Below are 13,503 nucleotides of genomic sequence, written 5' to 3' on the forward strand. Positions count from 1 at the left end.
ACCAAAACTCGCTGTACGATGCCCGAAAAAGTCAGTCTGCTCTCCCACACGGTATTACATAAGAGCGCCATGTCCAATACCAAGCAACATTGTTTTATCTGTAAATTTGATCTCAGCCCTCACTGTAAATTAAGTTACATTTAACTTGGCCCACCTCCCGCGTCCTTGTGTCCAGCTAACATAAAGTGTAATGTGTGTTCACGTAATTCTTAGAATTCGCATGAAAAACTATGATGAGGAGAACCTGATCCTGTTGCTTCTGCTAAATTATTGTGGACACGCTTCATTAATCATGCCGTATGGATGTGCTTCTCCTCTGAAGGTGAGTTAGCACCAAACTGGAAAAAATGAGAGCTCGTTTCGAAGCAAAGATTTTCCGTTCCTCTGCGAAGTGATGTGTTGACCCTTGAGAAGTTTATACTGATAAAGCTATACAGTTCACTCGGTCTCTCAGATACAGCGCATGCCATGGGGAGCAGGTCATGGAAAAGTCCTGAGTTTGACTAAGTGCACGCTCTCTTTTTTACCCTGTCTGTCAGTCCTCCTCTACCTCACGCAGCACATACACACAAGCACGTATGAGCGTGCATGTTGCATGCTCCCATAAGCCCAGACACACTGACCAGCGTGTACACTCACATCACTGAATGCTGAGGTAATACTTAACAGTAGATCAGCTCATAACAGTTGGTAAAAGAAACAAAACACTCATGCTTGGATTTACTTTAAAAGGCCGTGTTGGGGGAACTCATCAATGGCAAGCTCCATGTGAATGGCTGCTGATAGTATGAACAGTGGGCTCCAAAGGAGGAACATTAAAAAAATTAAAGCAGGACACGTCACTTACCATCAAATTATTATAACTGTTAACTTTTATTATTCTGTTCATGTTTAAAGATTAAAAAGATGGCAATTTATTATTTAACAGAGATAATGAGGTTTTAAACGTTACCTGGTTATAAATGTATTTTAATGCCTACGATTTGACACAAGAGGGCGAATGCACTGAAGGACATTGCTGCTTAGATATTAATAAAGAAGTGAAAATAATATTATATTGCGACTCATATATGTTCGTTACTCAGTCAGTTGCTCCGTAAGAACGTCTTGGGCGAACAGCGCCCCCTGTCGACGTCTAGGTACAACGACAGGGTTAGAGGTGACAAGTTGAGAGGTCGTGTTTAGCAGAGCCATAAGGCGGCTACATTGTGCTGCAGTCATAGAAAAGTATGTAAAGACGAGCATAGAACGCGGCGTTACCCCGTTTCCCTGGATGAATGCTCCTTAATAAGACTTCATAACTGTTCCAACAGACGTCGCCACTCGGTAACACAGTTGTTCATAAGCCATAGTAATAAGCTCATGCTAGCTAGCCGCTAGCTAGCCCTCTTGCTACGTTGCTATGCCGCAACCAAGTGTTTGGACGCGTCGGAGCTAACGTTAACGTAACCGGCTCATCTCAACTAGACTTCAGTTCGAAGACGAAAGGAAGGTGCGTATGTTTTAGAACAAACGAGAGAGTAAATGTGGCGATAGTTTGTGCGTTAGCCTCGCGAAGAAGATAACAACTAGCACGACATAAACATCTGTTTACGTAACTAGCTAACGGCAGCTCGCTAAGTGCGAAGTTAGCCAAGTATTAGCGTTCACGTCGTCTTTAAAGTGGTCCATCGGCACAGGAAGGTTGCACGATACGTATTAACGCTTTTCTACTTTGATCAAAAGCTGCTCGTCACTAAAAAGATGACATGATGCTTTGCTAAATGGAGCTGTCATTGCGCTTTAGCGTCGCATGTGACTCAACCCCATCTCACCAGTGTTGATCTGTAAGGTCCTGTAGAAAAGTGAAATTATTGACCACAGACAGACTCAGGGCCTGTTGGTGGAACCACTGGGGTTGAAGGTACCACTCAACGTGTCTCTAAGTAAAGTCCTTTTTCTTTGCTCCACCCTGTGATTATGGAAACTGATGGTACGATAATGGTTTATCTGCGACTTCACGGTTTTTAATAGATTGCATCAAGAGACGTTGCTTGTTTTAGTGACTGTGTCACGGGTTGCGGGTTGTTTTAATCACACGAAATCTTGGGAGTTGTTGAATTGGAATATATGGGCGATTATAAAAGCCCAGGAAGCAGCCTATGATGTCAGCAAGATTGTCTTGCCATCCAGATTTTCCACTGTAGCTGACTGGATTGACTTCTGTTACTCCATTATCGGGTCATTGGCACCCACTGTAAAGATTATTCAAGCATAAATGGGCCAGAAATTAATTTCATATGTATCCTCCACGTCAAGACATTTAAATAATGAATTAAAATGATAGTTGTTGGATAAGACGATGGAGAGCTGTTCTCCTCTGGGGGAGGTTTAGTGTCCTTTAGGCCAGACACTAGACTTGTACTCTCTACAGTGTAATTGTCTATTCATTCTCTCTCTTTCACTCACTGTGTCTTAAACATACTCACCACTCGAGCACTCTGTTTAGCCTAGAAATACTTGACCTCATCATTCTGCTTTGCTCGGATGGGATGTCTGGTCTTGGCTTAAAGTAAGGAACGCAGTGTGATTGCCAGGGAATTCAGACTTGGGCTATGTTGAGTATGCTGTGCATCGCGTGTGATGGTTTGTTTAGGGAAGTGCTTTCAGAGTCATTACTATGGTGATTAAATAAATGTTCGACCAGCCCAGATGCATGGTACTAAATCAGGCTCACAAAAGGTACAGTCCTAGTTGTGGGGCAGGCAAGTAACAATGTTCCTGTGGAAGTTTGATATAAATAGTCAAACATGGCATGACATGACATTTGTGTTTAACACTTTAAGTGATTTGCTTTCACTCGCGTGACTCCGGGTGTGTCCTGTGTTTCTGCTCCATTTGAATAAGCTCATCTAAATGTTCCACTTGCCACCCAAGGGTGTGTTTTTTGTTTGTGTGTGTGCACAGAGGGTGTAATTTGGTCAGTGTCAGTTGTGCTGAGCAAGCCTGCCTCCTCACCTTTCATATGCCTCACATTTTCCATTTGTTAAAACAACGAACCATTAAACTCTTGTTGCCAGTATTGTCACACACACAAACACACTAGCATTTTCAAATGCACCTTCAGTGACTTTGGCTGCTGCCGTGAGACTTGCTGCGTCATGTTGCGGCAGAGGGTGTCAACCAAGCAGGATGATGGGAGTGTTGGGGTCAGCAAGTCTATAAGTCTAAATGAAGGCTTGTGCAATCATAACAGTAATTGAGGTAATGCAATGTGCAAAATGTGCAAACCACAGTTCATATAAGAGAGGAAAACACACTGGTTGGTGAGAACAGCATTAGCTCAGATTCATTATTTCAACAGGGCAAAGGTGTAATTAAATCAAGAGTCACTACATACACAACCTTCATCTCAGGAGACCTGCTATGAATTAACCTGTTCTAGTGTTGATTTTATGTTTAATGAACTTTTTTTCCAGGTTGTTTCTCACAATTAAAACAGATTTTCTTTAATTTGAGGCTGGATTGAGATGTTAAAGTTAATATTTAGCCATACATGTTATTTTCCGCACTTGGAAACAGTCGGTCAAGAACGGCATCAAGTAAAATGTAGTAAGCGAAAACATCTGTTGTGTAGATGGACTTATCCCATAAGTTTTTTGCTAAAGTAGTTAATGTAATTGAAATGACAAAATATTATGTCAGCAAACTGAGACGAGCCTTTTTTAAATGTATTAGAAATGCCATTGATAATTGAAGGTCTTGTTCCTTGGTTTTGGGTTTCGGAAGGATTACAGGCTCACTTCCCTTCCCTCAGGGATCCAGTGACCTCTAGGTGCTATGTTGCAGGCACTGTTCTGAAAATTCCTAATTCGTAAGCAAAAGTACCAAACTGCCCTTGTAGGTGATGTAGCCATTTATATATTATTATTAGTATTATTAATTTAGATCTTCTTTGGATATAAGAAATTGTGGTGCCACCGAATACAGCCAATAATTTCTAAGAAATCGACTCGCTTGATTAGTTGACCATGCACCCACAACGTGTTATCCACAGTCAGAAAGGTTCCCCTATTTACATTACACGCCAAGACTGTCTGCCCTGAGTTTTCCACTGAAAATACGTCAGAAGAACAAGAGAACAGCAGACTTTGTTACTGATGAGTGTCAATGATGTTTTGTGTCACAGGGTTGTAGAACCTTTCCATAGCGGAGATTCAAATCAAATGTCATGCTTCCTTTAAATCCTTTTTTTTTTGCCTGACTGATTTGAAGATAGTTGTTTGCATTTGAACATTGTGGGTAATATTGTGTATCTCTCCACAGATGGCAGTGTCAGTGTATGGCCTGTACTTTGTGGTGACCCTGTTTCTGGGCAGCTTCTTTGGAAGCGTCTTCATGCTGGGTCCGTTTCTACCCCTCATGCTGCTGTCTCCTGCTTGGTACCGGTACATCACTGATCGTATTGTCGCTACCTGGCTCACTCTACCAGTGGTGTGTACACACCAATTTCCTCCTCCCAGTCCTTCCTCTGTTTCTTTTATAAACTTGAACTATTTTTCTTTTCCAACCCTGATCATGCCCTTTTCCACTTTCCCTGTCTCACCCTTACTCCTATTTTCTTTTTCCCTCCTGTTGTGTCACCCCTCCCTCTATAGTCCTTGCTAGAGCTGGTATTTGGGGTGAAGGTTGTAATAACAGGCGATGGCTTCATTCCGGGGGAGCGCAGCGTGATCGTCATGAACCACCGCACCCGTCTGGACTGGATGTTTCTTTGGTGTTGCCTGCTTAGATACAGCTACCTCCGCCTAGAGAAGATCTGCCTGAAGGCTGCACTCAAGGCTGTACCTGGCTTTGGTGGGTATACAGTGGGTGTTGTGCCTTTCCTGAATGCCTAGTTGCGCACACACAAATCAGCACACCTCTACCTGTCGTTTCTTCAAAATGATCACACCTCTCCTAACAACAGGTTGTGTAAATGCAAATAGCAGTGAGCACAAGAAACTTATTCCTATTAAAATATCTTGGTACGTGCCTTTCAGGTTGGGCAATGCAGGTGGCTTGCTTCGTTTTCATTCAGCGACGCTGGGATACAGACAAGAAGCATTTGGAGAACATGCTGGACTACTTCTGTGATATCAGAGAGCCCCTGCAGCTGCTACTGTTCCCCGAGGGCACAGACCTCACTGGTGAGACGTAGCAAAGTCCATCCCCTCATCTATATGTGCAGCCAATGGCCAAGATAGTTACCCACCCACCATCCAGAGCACAGCACCTACAGTAGACTTGTCTTATGTCTTTGCACTGACACTGTTATGCAAACACAATGTCAAAGTGATAAGGCATAGCTTAAACTATGGACATGATACACAGTCATTTCTGCTACAGCGCTCTGATCTTTCAATCCAAATAACAGTGACACCTGTATTTAAAGCCCTTTCAGATTACATTTAAGCCAATCAAAGTCCCAGGTAGCTTTACTAGAGCGAGCTTAACCTGGCTTTACTTAGCATGATGTCATCAGGGGTCCAGTGTTACATCATAATTGGCCGCAAGCTATAGGGCTTTAAATATTGTTTTACGTTCCGAGATTGACAGGCACCCGTGGGAGAGTGGAGGTCTGATCCTCAGAGGTCTGCCCTTACCTCTTTTGTACCGCGAGTCCATCCAAAGAAGTCACATGTTACATAATACGATTAATGAGTCATGATTTCGTTTACATGCTTGTGAAACGAGTTCCAGAGAAATGTTTGGTCAAACAGTCATTCTGCCTGTGTTTATGTTCCAATCTGGATTTTACTAATGTTTTTACAACTAAGTGTTGCTCACTGCTCAGTACATTTCACAAATGCGGTCATAGGTTGTGATGTTTTCTTTTTCTCTAGATATAAATCATACAATTATTTGAAAGATCTTACATTTATGTTGTTGCAAGCTATAATAGTAATGTTATTGGTTGTTTACATATACAGTTAACTATGTTGTCATGTGACTTTTGTGGGAGCCAGTGGTTTATTATTGCCTGTCTGTTTTGCAGAAAACACAAGATCAAAGAGTGATGCATTTGCTGCTGAGAATAGCTTGCCGAAATTTGAGTATGTACTTCATCCTCGAACCACCGGATTTACATTTATTGTGGAGAAACTACGAAAAGGTATGTTGTAGCTGAGAACATTTATATTCTACAATAAAGCATCATCTGCTCTCTCCTCCTTTAGAGTGGCCAGGACATTATGTTTATAATTATAGTTCTGTTGTTTTAAACATTAATGTATAGTATAATTATCACCTTTCTGATATTTTCATTAATAAATTTAAAATGATAACCTTCTGGTCAAAACTGTGGCAGACCTGCTGTATTGGATTACAAAGGTTTCACAGGAGCACCTTATAAAGTGGCTCGTAAGTGTATCTTAGCATAATATAATGACAAGCTAGTATCATGACCATGGTGTTTCCACTGACACTGGTTTTTGAAGAGGGGATCATGAAACATACAATGCTTCATTGTGCCGCTACCTATTACTGCACCCTGGAGAGTCTTATGTTCCCCATGAGCTAATTCTGGCTGTCCTCCAGCCTTCTAAAATACCACCTCTGGCTCTGTTGTCTCATCCCCCATTTGCCCTGGATGCTGAGCCTGGCACCGACTCAGCAGGCAGGTGTTGTGAATCAGTATGATGTCATCAGACTAAGCTAATTTTGCTCTGTCTCTCTCGCCGCCGTTGACTGACATGCTGCACATGCTATTTCAGATCCACTGTACCTGTCTCAGAGCTATTTGCACACACACAAGAGCTGTACCTGTGATTTTATTCAGCTCTAACTGTGTTTTGTAAAGGCATTGCAGTTTGGTGGTTATGGTACAGTGTAACTCAGCTCGTTGTCATTGTCCCTTTTTGCAGGAGACAACCTGGATGCCGTCCACGACATTACGGTGGCTTACCCCAAAAACATCCCTCAGACAGAACGACACCTCATCCTTGGGCTTTTCCCCCGTGAGATCCACTTCCATGTCCGCCGCTACCCAGTGGCGTCGCTTCCCTCCTCTTCCTCCGACCTCGAGGCTTGGTGTCGGGAGCGCTGGGCCGAGAAGGAGGCCCGTCTCCGTGAGTTCTACTCAAGCCAGCCCCGGGCCTTTGACAGGGAGGGTGTTGCGCGTGTGCCACCTTGCAAGTCGGAGCTGCGAGTGACTCTGATTAAGGTCGCCTCACTGCTGTACTGGAGCAGCTTCATCGCTCTGTGCTTCACAGGCCTGTGGCTGTGGGCGCCCTTCAGGCTTTACTTCCTGGTCACGGTTGGCGTGTACGTGGCGCAGCAGAAGCTAGTCGGAGGCCTGGAGCTGCTGGAGCTGGCCTGCCATCGATACTGGACGTCCACGACTACTAATGTGAGGGAGAAGACTAAGGTGGTGGATGGAAAGATGAAGTGAGGGTACAAGGCTTACTGGATGATGGTGGCTCAATCTTTGTTTAACAGGGACAACAGAGACTATTGACCTGTTCTGTCCAGAGTGCTAGTGGATCCCTTTGAGGGACCCAATGTTCAATGCCTTAGAGAGGGAGTTATAAGCGCCTCCTGACAGTTGTGTTGTTTCCGTGGAGAGGATTTAATCTTCTGCTGAAGAACAAAATATGAATGCTACATACATTTGTGTTGGGTCTAAGGAATTCATCACAGGTGACGTCTCTCTTGCCCATCTGTCTCTCATATGATCATTTCTTAGTTTTATTCGTTTTATGTTGTTTGTTCAGAACCTCAGTGAGGACATTTCTTTGAACAGTGCTGTTAGAAAATGTGTTGTGCTGTTTTGGTTCTTTTATCTATGTCATAGGTTATGGAGCACAGCCATAGTACAGACCACATGCGCCTGTGATGACATGATTCAATATCAAAGTCAGCACTGCAGTGGGATTACACTAGCGGGACGAGTCCAGTGATTCAGCTTGCAGTAAAAGCCTCCTGTCAGGAAAACTCAATTAATATACAGGTGCGCCATTGTTTACTATTTCTGGGGCATAGATCCCCATTTATACAAAAGGAGGAATTGACATTTTCCAGTTATCCTTCAAGATAATTTGATGTGTATTACTGTATTGTATCATACATTATTATATTCTGCTTGTTTGTTAAGTAGCATAAAAGAGGCAAAAACCAAACAGAATGTGATCTGTCTGTCAGCAAGAGGACACTTAACTCAATGCTGACAACGTAGTAGCTACTACAAGGCAACACTTACATTTACCAACTCATCAAGATCAAAGATTTGGCCCACCTTGTGTCTGGATAATTGTAGAAGCAGACGGGCTTTGTTCCCTTTCTGGGAATGAAGGGATGCCTTGTAGAGACAGGATGTGGGTGGAAGAATGTCCTGTTGGGACAACATTACCCCTCGGTGTGCAGGGTGGCACAGAGGACCAGACTTGGAGTGGAAAACTGGCCCTGAACTCAACCTAATCCAAAAAAGCCCTGTAATGCCCACCTCTGCATGTGTCCCTCTCTAGAGGACTAGCATTGATGCCCCTGCTCAACTCAATTAGCAAATGACAGCTGAACAAGCTTCTGTAATTGTGCCAAAAATGGACAGAAATTGAAGATTGAAGAATCATTTCAACCGAACATTCAACTAAGGACTCTCCTCCCATTGAGCTCAAGGCCATTTTACATCATCGTGGTAACCTGGAAGCATTTCCACATGGAAGGTGTGTGAACCACTTCCCCCCTACAGTAGGAAAGATCAGCCATACAATCAAACATTATTGGGTCTTGTTATATGAATGTCTTGCTCCTGTATTTAAAGTGCAAATGAGCTTTTTCCAGTCACTCTGCTGTCAGTTGTATCATCAATGTGTTGTAGTTTACCAAACATGGTACTGTATCCATTTCGTCATCACATCTCAAACTCCCGAACCAGCTGTATGTACAATATTGTACAATATTACTCTTGTGCTGTTTTGTGTTGCTTGTTTCACAATCACTTGCTGATGCTGGACCTATAAAGTCTCTGTCCTCAGGTAAACACAGCTGACGAACGTCTGGCTTTTAAAGGAAGAAATAAATAGAGTATATGATCTCCTGTTTCTAGTGGTTTCATATATTTTTGAAATGTTGAATGCTAATGTCACATTATCATAGTGTATTCTTCAAGTTCCTCAAGCAGAGCAACACATTCTTACACTGATAGTTCAGTTGCAGCAGGACATCAATTTAATCGTGATTGCACTGTGACTATCGCCACGCTGCAGCGAATGAGTCAACGGGGCCCTAAATGCTCGTGTTACACAACACAGGGCCACACTTTACCTCGGCTGTTTTGCACACACACACACACACCCATTTAAATCTGCCAGATACAGCCAAAAAGGTCAGGAGCTTTGAAGGTGAAGTGCAGTCACCATAGTAACTAATGTTGACTCTCTTGTCTCCTAGCAACAGGATGTAGAGTGATGTCAATGGAAACCATGCTATTTTCTCCTGCTGCCAGAGTGATGTCACTCTTTTGTGTGCGTGCGTGTGTGTCTGTTTGAGAAAAAGAGAGATTGCTGAAGGTGGAGAAGTTCATTTCGATATTCAATGTCTCTGCTCTCCTGACAGGATAGAGGGGGTGTGATGCTGACGTCCTGTGAAATTAAGACTAGACAAAAGGTGAGGATAAACCTAAAATAGCAGTCTGGGGGCGATGAATCGTGGGCCAATTAAGGTTGCATGGTGCCCTCTGCCTCTAAATATAAGAATCTTCATGAAAGCATCACTTCCTCAGTGCCTTTTTATTATTAGGTCAATTTGAAGTAATAGAAAAGTTGCAATATTATTTAGAAACTTGAGGTTCTGATCTTAAGGGAATTTCACTATCCTTCCCAAATTTATTGTGGATGTGTTTGAAAACTAACTTACTTTGTCACATCTACATTTGAACTGTATCCATCCAACTGCAAACACGCTAACAGGATCAAGACGGAGGCAGCGTAATCAGCCTTATCTGGCCAGATGGCTGCTTAAATAAAGGCAGGAGACAGTGCTGAGTTTACACACGGGCAAATATGGCAATGAATTATAAAACAGGGCCGTGAATCCCCTGGAGATGGAGCCTTCTTGTACCTTTGGACAAGTCCAGGGTTTGGTTGGTGGTGTGACCACTAAAGCTACACATCACCCAGAAACAGACACGTCACATCAGTGTTACGGATTCAAAAAGACACCAGGTTGTTGTAATGTACAAACGTGTGAGCTAAGTTTAGGACCGCAGGCTCCGTGAAGGGCGCCTCCACGAGTGACTGCAGAGATGCAGAGCCGGCGCTGCTTCCACCGCTGTGACACAGAGCCTCACATACGCACCGACAGAGACGGCGTTCAACAGGATCGGCGCTATAAATAACTCTACAGCAGCACCGCAATATTAGTGGGTGGATTAGGACAGAATCGTCACTGCCTATTTATAAAGCCAGTGCAGTCCAAGCTCCTCAGCGTGCATGATTCACCGCGAGGATTAAATCAGGCCTGGTAGATTAGATGGGCGGTCTCTGTCATGCTCCTCAATAATTCATCCAGCCTTTATTTATCTGTATATTACTCATTGGAATGTGTCCATGTTGTCCGTTCCAGGGAGCAACATCCATGACATGTGTGACAGACCACACCACGCGGGCGGACGGACGTCAGAGGCAGGCGAGAGGCTCCGCGTCATCCCACCAGGAGGAATGAGCTGTGCTGATGCGGTGTTTCACTGCCCTCTACTGGGCCACAGGCACACGACCACTAAAGACAAAATAACTGAACCCAGCATCTTTATTTTGAAATCACATCAGGAAAAAAAGCCTGCCGTAGCAAGTAAACACCATGTACAGAGCCTCCAGTCAAGAAAGTACACAAGATAAATATATCAGAGGATAGAAGAATGGTCATGAAAAGTAAAGCAGGGAAATTCTATTTGCCTATCGATCGATAAAATTCAAAAATGTAACAATAAAATATTTTGAAAATTGTTTTCTGCACATTCACACTCTGAATTGGCACGTTTCACCAGGGCCACGGTGCAGGACGCGAAGCCACAACAGAAAATAATTGAACACCCTGCAAATTGTAGAAGCAGCTTTTTTTCAAAGAATTTGAGATTTTACAATCCTCACAGAACATTGTTGGTATAAAATACATCCAATGGAAAAGCTAAAGACAAAGGCTAAACTTTGAAGCTGCCTCGAAAAACTACTATACTCAACTGTTTGAACCACATTTTGGGTTTGCTGTTGTTTCCAAATAGTATTTGCCGAGTCCTTATGGAGTTCTGAGGCCGTGTCTCCCAGCTAATTTCAAATGCTTATATGACCTAGCTCCTCATAACAACCAGCAGGCAGAGAGCAGCTCCGTCACAGCTGACACACATTCCTCCTCTTTGGCTGGAGGGAACGTTCTCCTGATAAGTCACCAGAGTGACGTAGCCCCGTCACACAGGCACAGAATCTTATGGTACTGGATGCTGAATGGTAGAGGTGAATAAATCTGTGTGATTGTCTAAGTGTTCATTCTACATTATGACCTTCAATGGGACACTTTGTATACAAATTAGAGAAAACCATCACCTCAATCAAATTAAATGCAAATAGATTGAAATGATATGGTTATTACCACCAAACACACGAATAAACACCTAAATGTGACATCAGTCTGTGCAGTCGTCATGCTTTCATTTGGATGACAACCTAAGCACCAGCACAGTTCTTTACAACTAATTAAAGACAACCACTGTTATGGTCTTAATTGCATTCATTCACCAGTGACACATACGCCGAGATAACATTCACAACACAGAAACACGGGCCACACAAAGGAAATACGGAGACTGACACCTCCACTGAGCCATCCAACAGGCTGTTCTCAGAGGCAGATTAGTGGGGTCAGGTGGTTTGCCCATGCTTGATGATGAATAAGCTCCTTTTTGCTGATTACCCAGCTAAAAAAAAGGTGTGACTGAGCATTTCTATTATCGTGCAAGTGTAATCACAACATGACAACATGAGTGTGGCGCATGCCTTGTGCACTGATGGTGATACGGAATCGTGCAAGAACACTTGTAGTGAAGTTACATCTCCCTATCTGTGTCCCCGGCTGTTTTCTGTGTTTGTTGGGGGCTGTGATACATAAATCAGCAGGTATTGCTTCAGCAAGATTAGATCCAGCAAACCAATATTCTAATCAAATGAGGGCTAGAGTCGTAGGCCAAGAACAGGGCGGGTACGCGAGGTGAAGCCACACCGTCACTGACCATTAGATCTGCAGGTGGAAATGTGCAGCAGAGGTCAAAGGGTAAAGGAGAGCGAAGGAACACGGGCCCGAGTCTTCACATACGCGTGATTCCATCACTGCGTGCTCATGAGTTGTCAGAGGGGACGTGCTCCTCGAAGCCCTCGCTCTCCCTAACCAGCGCCCTCTCCAGGATGACCCGTCCCTCCTTGTACCGCTGGCTGTCCTCGGTGGCGAACTCGTAGATCCAGCCCAGCTTGCTGTTGCAGTTCTTGCAGCTGACGTCCCTCACCATGTGCCGGCCGGTGAGCATCACCCTGTCCTGCACCTCGCTGTACTGCAGGTTCACCACCTGTGGGGGTTGGACGAGCAGGCGCACAGTTACTTCACCAGGGGGTGATTTAGCGGGTTAACTCCAGTTTACACCATCTCATCCGTTTCCCTTCTGTACCTTGTTGAAGAGGAACGCTCGGCCAGTGGCTCCCGTGAAGCGGGTGGAGATGAGCTCAGACCTGTTGGTCAGGATGGTGTCGCAGTTGGCACAGGAGAAGAGGCGCGTTCCACCGATGTGGTCCAGGAAGATGCGTCCCATCGTCTTGTGTCGAGGAGAAACAGAACTAAGGCTAAAATGTGAGAGAGAATAAAAGGAAGCGAAGTACTTCTTGTTGAAATGAATCAAAAACACAACTTCATCAGGTGAAAAAACATTACAAATCCGCATGATAATATACAAGTATATTTTTTGACAAGTTTTCAAGACAGTTGCATGTAGGTCGTTGTCAGCGTGGTTTAATGTCACTGCGCTCGTTCTGTTCCTGGCTGCTTCGTCGTGACTCATGTTGACTGGACATGGCCGCTGAGCTTGAAACGGTGCTGAACATATTAAACTATTGGGACGATGAACCAAAGTAATAAATCTTCACGTGGTAGCAACTTTTGACTAACTGCTCACGCGCTGGCTGCCGTTCACTGTGGTTTGCGGGCATTTGGTCAGGATGGTGTCGGGTTAAACCCAGCTAGCACCGACGCTACGTTAGCCGAGATAAGCTAGGAGACGGAGAACAACAACAACACCGGGATTTCCTGCTTGGCTTCAAGTGACGGCGTCCTACCTTCTCGAATGCGTTTTACTGGCAGCGGGTGGATCCCCCCAGCAGCGATGTCACCGATGTTCCGAGCGTCTTTCGGGGGAACGGCTGTTGTTTGCGTCGCCGTCGTCGTGGCTTTGTTGTTCTTTTTCAGCTGTTCCCGTCTCCTCCGAGCTAGTATCAACATCCGGTCACGGCG

The 13,503-nt window shown here is 44.2% G+C and overlaps 2 protein-coding genes across 5 annotated transcripts; one reads left to right on the plus strand and one right to left on the minus strand.

The window, feature by feature from the left end:
• The first annotated feature begins 1,139 nt into the window (after window positions 1-1,139).
• On the plus strand, window positions 1,140-11,722 carry lclat1 (lysocardiolipin acyltransferase 1). Of its 4 annotated transcripts, XR_003784418.3 has the most exons (8): window positions 1,142-1,492; window positions 4,306-4,473; window positions 4,638-4,836; window positions 5,022-5,168; window positions 6,017-6,133; window positions 6,885-7,659; window positions 9,574-9,624; window positions 10,582-10,708. XR_003784418.3 is itself a non-coding variant. In XM_029138738.3 (7 exons), exons 2-7 carry the CDS (start codon window positions 4,306-4,308, stop codon window positions 10,851-10,853), a joined length of 1,107 nt encoding a protein of 368 aa, XP_028994571.1. In that variant the 5' UTR covers window positions 1,140-1,492; the 3' UTR covers window positions 10,854-11,722. The 4 variants fall into 4 exon arrangements, 3 of the variants coding, with proteins under 3 accessions (XP_028994571.1, XP_028994570.1, XP_040925106.1); XM_029138738.3 differs by lacking the exon at window positions 9,574-9,624 and having other exon boundaries at window positions 1,140-1,492; window positions 6,885-7,088; window positions 10,582-11,722; XM_029138737.3 differs by lacking the exons at window positions 9,574-9,624; window positions 10,582-10,708 and having other exon boundaries at window positions 6,885-9,050.
• LOC114848324 (protein yippee-like 5) lies at window positions 10,747-13,499 on the minus strand. The gene is made up of 3 exons (XM_029138739.3): window positions 13,329-13,499; window positions 12,668-12,839; window positions 10,747-12,568 (listed from the first exon to the last, which is right to left on the minus strand). The coding sequence occupies exons 2-3, from the start codon at window positions 12,806-12,808 to the stop codon at window positions 12,344-12,346; spliced, it is 366 nt and encodes a 121-aa protein (XP_028994572.1). The 5' UTR covers window positions 12,809-12,839; window positions 13,329-13,499; the 3' UTR covers window positions 10,747-12,343.
• Window positions 13,500-13,503: the final 4 nt, after the last annotated feature.

The sequence above is a fragment of the Betta splendens genome, chromosome 22 (genome assembly GCF_900634795.4).
Source record: "Betta splendens chromosome 22, fBetSpl5.4, whole genome shotgun sequence".
Taxonomy (NCBI): Eukaryota; Metazoa; Chordata; class Actinopteri; order Anabantiformes; family Osphronemidae; genus Betta; species Betta splendens.